This window comes from Kalmanozyma brasiliensis, assembly GCF_000497045.1.
Source record: "Kalmanozyma brasiliensis GHG001 unplaced genomic scaffold PSEUBRA_SCAF20, whole genome shotgun sequence".
NCBI lineage: Eukaryota > Fungi > Basidiomycota > Ustilaginomycetes > Ustilaginales > Kalmanozyma > Kalmanozyma brasiliensis.
The window spans coordinates 341,146-350,274 of NW_015961960.1; the positions used below are offsets into that span (position 1 = coordinate 341,146).

A 9,129-nucleotide genomic window follows, 5' to 3' on the forward strand; every position below is an offset into this window, starting at 1 on the left:
GAAGTTGATGCGACAAATCTGGCCGATGCTGAGCGAGTCCTGACCGGACGGCGTGCGGAGAGATTGTAGCGAAGACCGGATGCGACGGGGAGTTGGAGACGATGTGGACGGTGGGCGAGCAAGCACGGTGAGCGAAAGAATGTCGAGTGAGCGCTGGGCGTGAGCAAGCAGACGACGAGGCGACGAGACAATGCGTTGACGACTGGGCGAGAGGCGATGGTGATGGTGGCGGGGAAGGGGAAAAAGCGCAGTCGATGTGGCGCTCCCTTTCAGCTTTCGAGACTGTGATGAAGCGAAAGGCAGGGAGGCGAAGGGTCAGTATGAGCGTCAGCCAGGCGCAGCAGCAGTGCGACTGCCCAAAAAAGCCGAGTCGAGAGAGCGTGACCATATCCGATGTGACTGTAGAAAGTACGGTCGAGGTGGTTCGCCTCACACAGGCGCACAATCGAATCGGGAGATTGTTGAATATTTTGAATTGCGTGTGGATCGGGTGCTGATCTGAGATTCGTTACTAGACAGCGACTCAAAGCTTGCCCGCCTCGATGCCTCGCGCCGAGAGCTTCTCCTTGAGCAGCTTGGCGACCTCGTCGATGTATTCCATGGTCGTGACGTAGTGCTCGCGCTTCATGCCCTTGCCGTGGTAGATGAGCGCGAGATCCTTCGTCATCTTGCCCGCCGAAATGGCATCGAGGCACGACTGCTCGAGCGCGTTGGCGAAGTAGATGAGGTCGTCGTTCTTGTCGAGCTTGCCACGGAAGGCGAGACCGCGGGTCCAGGCGTAGATAGAAGCAACAGAATTCGTCGATGTTTCTCGGCCTGCCGCGAATTCTCTGAAATGGCGAGTGACTGTGCCATGCGCGGCCTCTGACTCCATGATGGTGCCGTCGGGGGTGATGAGCTCACTCGTCATCATACCCAGACTGCCGAAACCTTGCGCGGTGATGTCAGAGATCACGTCGCCGTCATAGTTTTTCAACGCCATCAGGTAGCCACCGTCACTCTTGATCATCTGCGCCACCATGTCATCAATGAGCCTGTGCTCATACCAAAGTCCCTTCTTCTCGAAGTCCTGACGGTACGTGTTGTCGTACAAGGCCTGGAAGATGTCTTTGAAGTTTCCATCGTACTGTTTAAGTATGGTGTTCTTGGTGCTCATGTAGAGCGGGATGTTCTTCTCGAGAGCCATCTTGAAGCAGGAGTGAGCAAAGCCGGTAATGCTCTCTGTTGTGTTGTACATGGCAAGACCAGATCCTCCGCCCTCGGGGTAGTCGAAGATGTCCCAAGTCTGAGCCTCGGAGCCGTCCTTAGGCTGGAACTTCATGGTGAACTTGCCGGCCTTGTCGACGGCGAAGTTCTGGCAACGGTACTGGTCACCGAAGGCGTGGCGGCCAATGACAATGGGCTTGGTCCAACCAGGGATGGGGCGGGGCAGGTCGTCGAGAACGATGGGCGCACGGAAGACGGTACCACCGAGAATGTTGCGGATGGTGCCGTTGGGCGAGAGCCACATCTTCTTGAGGCCGAACTCCTTGACACGAGCCTCGTCGGGAGTGATGGTGGCGCACTTGACACCGACCTTGTACTTCTTGATGGCCTCGGCGGCCTCGACAGTGACCTTGTCGTCGGTCTGGTCACGGTACTCCATGCCGAGATCGTAGTACTTGAGGTCGATGTCGAGGAAGGGCAAGATGAGGTCCTCGCGGATCTTGTGCCAGATGATACGGGTCATCTCGTCACCGTCGAGCTCAACGACGGGGTTGGCGACCTTGATCTTGGCTGGCATGGCGGAACCGCGTGGACGAACGATGGATGATGACGATGGCATGGCGGATGACGAGGGCGGGACAGCGAGATGATGGTAATGTCAGCGATCAGGTCCTTCAGTCGACGGAGAAGGAAGTCGCCACAGAAGGAAGGAAGGGCGGACGGTGGTACAAGGCAGCGAAGAATAGCATAAGCGGGGAAGGCTTGGGGTGGTCTATATGCCATTTGCCGCTTGGCGTGACGGCTCACCGGCCAAACAGGCGAACCGAAAAGGCGCACCTGAGCCGTCACATCCGGCGCGTTCAAAAAGCCGGAAAATTCCAAGATTTCTTCGCCTCTCTCTCTGCCAAAGCAAGATCCAACAGAGAAGCACAGAAAAAAGAGCGCAAAAACGGCAATTTCTCTCGTGTTTCTCCGCTCGAGCCAGCCAACCAGCCAACCAAGCAAGGACGCAGAGCCAAGAAGCTTTGGTCCAAAGCAGAGGCCGAACGGAGATCTTTGTCCGACGCTGGAGCGTGGAGACAAAGAAAGTGGCGCTGTCACCCTTGCTCGTGTGCATCTGACCATACGCGCAAGAGGCTGACTGGTGCTTGCTGAGCTGACGAGGTGGGCTGAAACCTGCCGATGCACAACGTAGCCTATGCAACTGGTGCCGGTGCTGCCTTTGCTTCTGGAATGCTGGCTGGAATGCTAGCAGTCGTGACGGAGTCGTCCTGATTGCTAAAAAGGTGTGGGGTGGTCGTGATAGGAACAGGGGCAAGCTTCAGCTGAAGCTGATTGAACTTACCTGGAGCAGTCATCGTGGATGAAAACAGACGGGCGCTGACACCGAAGGAGATGGGAGCGCTGTTGAGGTTGCTGGTGTTGCGAGCGGACGTCAGAAGCGAGGCGTTCTGGAAAGCGGTGCGAGTGTTGGTGCTGCGAGCAACTTGAGACGAGAGGGTCGAGTAAGAGCGAGTGGAAGCTGCAAAGACTCGAGTGGAAGCGTTGGAGCTAAGACGAGCTGCAGACATCTACTTGGGATGGAAGATGAGAGGTGGTGATGATGGTGTGATGGAGGGATGTCGAGAGCGAGGGGGGTTCGGAGCAAAGTGGGAGGGGGCAGGATCGGGTGCAGGGACGAATGACAGGTGTGGGGTTACAACAAAAGGGTCAAAGCCGATTGGCCGACGTATTGGAGAGGGTGAAGCGGAGCAACCAAGAACAAGTCGGTGACCAAGACGGAGCGAAGAAGGCCGACAAGGTTTGAACGAGGTCAGATGCAGGCCAAAGAAGCGTGCCGAGCCAGAGGCAGACGGGGTGGAAGATAGTTTTGGGGGATGAAGGGGGTCAGCGGTGAGTGGGTCAGCGCGCGGAAAGAGCCGCCACAGAGGAAGAGAATCCAAGGCGTGCGCGGAGGTCGCGGGCATACCCAACCAGGGTCGCACAAAAGAGGCGCGGCCGGACAAAGGCGAGATAGACGAGGCGAGACGAAAAACCACGGGATGTTAGAACGGCAAGAGTGTGAGTCGAAATCGGAAAAAATGCAAAGAAGATCAAGAAGAACATGTCGGCATGAATACCAGCGTCGATCGAAGACGATGAGCGGTGATGTCAGAGACCACGTCGCCATTGGCAGGTTCGGAGGAGATGCCGTCGAAAAGAATGATCGTGTGATCCAGTCGGCGGTCATGTCGCGATTGGCGGCGAGGAGAAAGGAGCAGCGTCGCATGGTCGGTTGAGGATGGTGGTGCGATCGCATCGACAGCAATTCGACGTCGGAGGATGGAGGTGAAGAGCCGAGCAGGATATTAGCAGACCAGTGTGGAGACATTATGATGATGGGGCGTGATGCGAAAGCAGCGATGCGAGAATGGAAGATTGCAAGAGGATGAGCAAACGTGACTGTCAGTGAGTGTCCTTGAGCGTTCGATCTGGACAACAGCTTTGCTTCGCCGAGAGCGACATGCAAAGATGCACCGCTACCCTCATGCGTGTATGCAGCAGCACTGGGCTCAAGTTGGAGCTGAAAGATCTGGACGAGGTTGCAGTGGATTACGAGACGTACCCTGAATAGATTCGATGCCGAGACGCAACGGAGGGTCGAAAGTGATCTGTTGTGTGTCGAGGTTGCGAGATTCGGGACCGTTGATCGGTGGAGATCCTAGGCTGGCTGGAAGGGGGAAGTGATGTGCGAGATGATGGCGTAGAAGGGGAAAGAGATGGCTCTGAGATGGCTCTCGACTGTCAAGCTTTCAGCGACGATGTCCAATTGTGGAGACTTTCTTCTGAAAATCTGCATGCATGAGTTGATTGACTCGACTGTAGGCCATCTTATCGCTCACCACTCACAGCCTGGCATGATCAAAATATCGATACAGCAGAGCGCGACTTCGGTCAACCAAACGGGTGATTAAACGGCCCTTTCTTCTGGCGCAGAAGAATTTTAAGCTTTTAAGACGGCCGAGAGAGTCTCGAATTGCAACGCGCAGCGTCTGGCGCCCAAGGCGTAGAGCCAAAAGTTGAACACATGCATACTCAGCTTGGACCCTCGTTGAATCAAACCATCCCTCCCCTTTCTGGCTACTCACACCATCTCCTCGTACACCTCACCTCGCACTGTACTCGACGCAGCACTCTTACTTATCGGCAGCGTTAGACGAGCTGAACAGCCCTCGACACCGACTGTTTGGCCTCACTTAGGCTTTCGACTTGACCATCTCCACCAGCAACATTGCCAACATGAACGTCAAGCCGCATAAGCAGTCCATGTCCGAGCTCAAGCTGCGACGACTCACAGAGCACAATCAGCGATTGAAGGAGGACCTTGAGCGACCTCGTATCCGCGTATCAGAGGCCAGTCAAAGGTAAGTTATCCAAGACACTTTCGACCGCTGCCGATTCGACTGCACCGCATCTTTGCCGTCAGCTTGCGATGCTTTGCCCGACGTTCTCCCCCTTGCTTCCTATGGACAGACCGCTGACTTTGATCTTCACCTCATGCATATTTACGACAGCCTCATCAACTACTGCAAGAGCACGCGCGACTGCCTCGTCCCCTCCGTCTGGGGCCCTGTCAGCAAGGGCGAAGACCCGTACGCGCCCGCCGGCGGAGGATGCAACTGTGTTGCCATGTAGAGTTGCCCTTTTGCAAGTCTGCTCATCCTCGTCATTCCTGCTGCCGGTCGTCCTTCCATCTACAAGCTGCACTTGGCGATCGATGCGCAAGAACACTTTCTTGATATATACCAACGCGACCGACCTTAGCTTTCACGTAACATTCATTGTCACTCATCTGGTTTCCCTTCTGTTCCTTGCATGTCATCGCATCTGGCAATCGTAGCCATCATCATCCTCTGTGCATCTTGCTGTGTGAGCCAGCTCAAGTGGGATTGCATTGTCATTGACTGTCAAAGAGTGCATTTGTGTCGGAACAAGCCGATGGAAAATGCAGTGTGATTAGCCATGATGACGAGCAACGTCCAATTTCGTCTTTGCACAGCTCCACCATCATCAACTACCTCAAGTTCGTCATCACCATACATTCTTGAGCACGAACACAGTCCAGTGCTATCGTCTACGCTCAGCACTCGCCACGAGACACCATCGCTGCGTCTCTCACCCCTCTGGACCGTGTCTCACACGTTCTGGACACTTCTGCATCCATGATTCCAACACGGACATGACACTCTCGGACTCGTTCTGGTCCTTCGCTCGTTTGGCCGAATCCTGGTCTCCAGCATCGTCTCCTTCTAAACCACGCAGAAGAACAGCCGTGTTCACACAGCAGCATATAGAGACCATCGGTGGAGGAAACGAGCATGCATTCAAGCTTCCTCCGTCAGCGCCAGTCCTGGGCCATCCTCGGCTCCCGGTCGAGCTCATCGTCTATAGCGTGCTCTTAGCCGCGCAAGAAGTGTCCTCCGAACAGGAAGATGCATCAGCTCGGCTACTTGAGCTAGCGAGGGTCAGCAGAGCATGCTACCGCGCGGTCATGTCCACGCATCTGCTTCCCGACCTCTGCTTGTACGGTCTGCAGCAGATCCGCTCCTTTGCCGTCTCACTTGATCAGGACCGACTCGGCATACGAGCACTGGCCCGCTCCAGGGTCCAGCGCCTGACACTCCGCGCCAGAAGCCGGCAATCCCTCCAGCATGGCTATGGTCCAGCCCTATTCGATGCCTCTCAAGCGCAGACCCACTTCGAGAAGGACTTACTCCCCTTCGTCCGCGTTCTTCTCTCAAACTGCCACGCTCTCCAAGAGCTCCATCTCGAAGGCGTTCCACGCGGCCTCCACCATCACTTCTCCCGTCTGGCGCCTCACCTGACCACGTACGACTGCCTGATGGGCCACTACGGCGCCGACATTGAGCGCGACTTCTGGCTTCCCTCTCGCTGGACCCAGCTCCGCCATCTGCAGCTCCACGGTCCGCGCTTTCGCTTCACACCGAGCGTAGCGACAGCACTAGCGTGCCTTCCGCAGCTGACGAGGCTCGGCCTGGTCGTGCCCATGATCGTCTCTTCGCCTTCCTCGCCTTTGAAGGAGTCCGGCGGGGTGGAGCTCGACATGGCGGGCAGCATCAATCCGATCCAGATTCTCATCGATCGGTGCCCATCTCTCGAGATGCTGCTGCTCGTTGGGCATGCCGAGAGTGATTACGTCGGCTTTACGGAAAAGTACCGACGCTGGCTACGCAGGCTGCGTCGACCGCGTTTGAACGATACAAAGGTGCGCCTGGAGCTCGTCACTGTCCTACGCCGCGAAGCGCACGACGAGAGCTATGGTGCGTCGAGAACAAGGGTGCATCCGTGCGAAGTGAGCGCATGGACCATGGGTCGCGCTCGACATGGTCTGCAGTGGTTCGACGGTGCGCAACAGGAGGTGAAGGACGAAAAGCTGGATTACTGGACAGAGTCATTCGAGCTAGCCGATCACCCTTCGAACCCCTCGACTGTTGCCACGACCAGCGCGACTTCAGCGTTGATGAGCAGGACCGGCAGCAACTCGCCTCTCTCGGCCGGTGACGCCAATGGTCGCATTCAGCAACGCGCACGACAGCATCAGCTTCGAACCCAAGTCGACGACGCCATAGAAGCGGTCGACATGCTCTCTGACGATGAGGTCAGCTCGGACGAGCCTTAGACGGCCGATGCAACAGCTATACGTAAGCATCTTGGTAAATCCGAAAGCGTTTAGAGCGACGGTCCAATGCTCAGCCCCAGTGATGCCAGGCTGAGCGTGACTTTGCAGCCCTTGTGTCAGCCCCGAGTCTGGTCCCAAGCCCCGCCTCGGAACTCTTCGTAAAGTGGCGGCGAAACACGATCCCACGCCAAGCACGACCCACGAAAAGTCAGTCCAAACGAGGCAGGACAGCTCACGCGAAATACTATTTGGCAGGGTCGGTGCTGCGCTGCGACTGATGCGAGCGCCCACGTTCGCCTCGACTTGGCTCGCTACACACGCAGAAACGGATCCAGGCGTGAGAGGCTCGTCACTTCGTGACAACGATGCAGGCGAAACCAGCGTCGATGGGGGACAACGATTCTGAACGGCATGATCCCGATCGGATATGCACGCGTCCGCCACCGTCTCGTCTGTAGAATTGTTGCTGGTCCGCGATCTGCTGCCACCGCTCCGCCTCGGTGTGCGGCATTTGCATGATCGGCATCTGCAAAGCAAGTGGCAGTGGATTGCCTCGTACGTCGCTTGCGGTGCCAAATGCACCGAACGTGGCTGACGGGTCTCGACGGCGCGACCCCACAATTTTCTGGCGTGACATGCCTCGCTTAGCGGAATGTGATCCTGGCTTTTTTGGTGGTCGTGTCAGACGTTGCCACAATTCGCACACACTTGTCGGAGGCTGCAATCACGCAACAGCGGCATGAAGCCTTTCAACGGGGCTGCATACGGGCACCGATCACGGGCACGAGATGCCTCTGAGGGTTCTGAATCTCGCGGCGGGCAAGTGGGCGGGACCCGCGGGCTGCCGTCGTCTAGCTTGCAGTAGCCCTTTCCATGTTCATCCGTGTCCGGTGTTCAAGGCCGGCTCGACGGCTTCTGGGCGGTATTTGCGGAGACTTTGTGCCTACCCCGGATCGAACGAACTCATGCGGCTCCCGTTGCATCAACTGCTGCGCGCCGGGAAGTTGATTCAAGACCATGGCTGATCGGTAGTCTCGACTTTCCATCCCTTAGTCTAACTCAGATGCTCCAAAAGATCTCGTCGCTCGATCACTTTCCACCAACATTCCAGTTGCGAGTGCTCAATCATCACGCAACTTCCCTCGCACCACCGAAGAATTCGCCTCTTTCTCCGCCTTCAGGCGCGGTGAGAATGATGCTCATCCAACCTTTCCCATCGCCATGTTCGACACATTGATCAACCGAGACCGATGGCTTGTGGGGCAACGGTGGCGCATCCACGCATCGTATGCGATGTTTGGCGAGACCACGACCTGAGTGATCGCGATGCACGGTTCCGCAATCGTGGTGCCTCACACAAGATCCACAGGTACATCGCAGCCTCGCTGCAACTCTACTCAGTGTTCAACACGACAACGATCTCGAAAAGGAAGGATCTGCTAACGAGACCTGAAGAGACGGCTATGATGCAGAGGCGTCGCAGAGAGACAATGACTCATCCAGGAGAGTCGTTCCTGTTCCTCCGTGATCGTCTCGTTGCAAGACGATCAAAGCCGTCACCAGAGCGGCTGCCACAGCGAGGCTCAACGGCGACGAAGCCTTTCGCTCAGCAGGAATCGCTCGGCTTTGTGCAAAGCAGCATGACTGTGCATGCTTCGTCGGATTGACGAGAGTCGAAAGTTATAAAGACTGCCACCCTCTTGACCTCGAAACGACTTTTCGCTCATCACCGCCCACCCTCTCGATCTTCCCCACTCCCCTCTTCCCCCCAGACCACTTGACAACCCCGCAAAGCGGTCTCAAGCTAGCGCGACCAAGATGAAGTTCATCTCGCCTGTCTTTGTCTTCGTCGCCATCTCGGCGGCCTCGACTGCCCTCGGTGCGCCTACTCCGGATACTGGCGCCCACGAGCTCGTCCGTCGTCAGGCCTGCATCGGCAGAATCCTGCAAGAGGTGCTCGGTGCCGTGCGAGACATCCGCACCCTCGACCCGCCCGACGCCAACAGAGCACAGGACATCATCGACAGCGTGTTCCGCGCGCTGAGGCAATGCGGCGTCCCCCGTCTGCCAAACGTGCCCACGGTGCCTACTGTGCCCGGCTTGCCAACCATCCCTGGCCTGCCTACTATTCCTGGTCTGCCAACTGGGCCCGGCTTGCCTACTACCCCTGGCGTGCCCACTGTACCCGGCGTTCCTACGGTGCCTGGCGTTCCTACGGTGCCTGGCGTTCCTACGGTGCCTGG

The 9,129-nt window shown here is 57.0% G+C and overlaps 4 protein-coding genes across 4 annotated transcripts in view; 3 read left to right on the forward strand and 1 right to left on the reverse strand.

Moving 5' to 3' along the window:
• Positions 1 to 523: 523 nt before the first annotated feature.
• On the reverse strand, positions 524 to 2,777 carry PSEUBRA_003223 (Isopropylmalate dehydrogenase-like domain protein; the record flags this gene model as incomplete). The annotated part of the gene is made up of 2 exons (XM_059464996.1): positions 524 to 1,776; positions 2,552 to 2,777. 2 exons carry the CDS (start codon positions 2,775 to 2,777, stop codon positions 524 to 526), a joined length of 1,479 nt encoding a protein of 492 aa, XP_059321372.1.
• A 1,708-nt stretch (positions 2,778 to 4,485) lies between these two features.
• PSEUBRA_003224 (G-protein gamma-like domain protein) lies at positions 4,486 to 4,881 on the forward strand (the record flags this gene model as incomplete). Its single annotated transcript, XM_016436356.1, has 2 exons — positions 4,486 to 4,610; positions 4,761 to 4,881. 2 exons carry the CDS (start codon positions 4,486 to 4,488, stop codon positions 4,879 to 4,881), a joined length of 246 nt encoding a protein of 81 aa, XP_016292389.1.
• An 856-nt stretch (positions 4,882 to 5,737) lies between these two features.
• Positions 5,738 to 6,886, forward strand: PSEUBRA_003225 (uncharacterized protein; the record flags this gene model as incomplete). Its single annotated transcript, XM_059464997.1, has 1 exon — positions 5,738 to 6,886. One exon carries the CDS (start codon positions 5,738 to 5,740, stop codon positions 6,884 to 6,886), a length of 1,149 nt encoding a protein of 382 aa, XP_059320673.1.
• A 1,818-nt stretch (positions 6,887 to 8,704) lies between these two features.
• PSEUBRA_003226 (uncharacterized protein) overlaps positions 8,705 to 9,129 on the forward strand; it is a gene marked incomplete at both ends in the record, with an annotated part of 1,925 nt that continues 1,500 nt past the window's right edge. The window contains one exon of the mRNA XM_059464998.1: positions 8,705 to 9,020. Within this exon, the coding sequence (XP_059321373.1) occupies positions 8,705 to 9,020 (316 nt within the window). The remainder of the gene's footprint in view (positions 9,021 to 9,129) is intronic.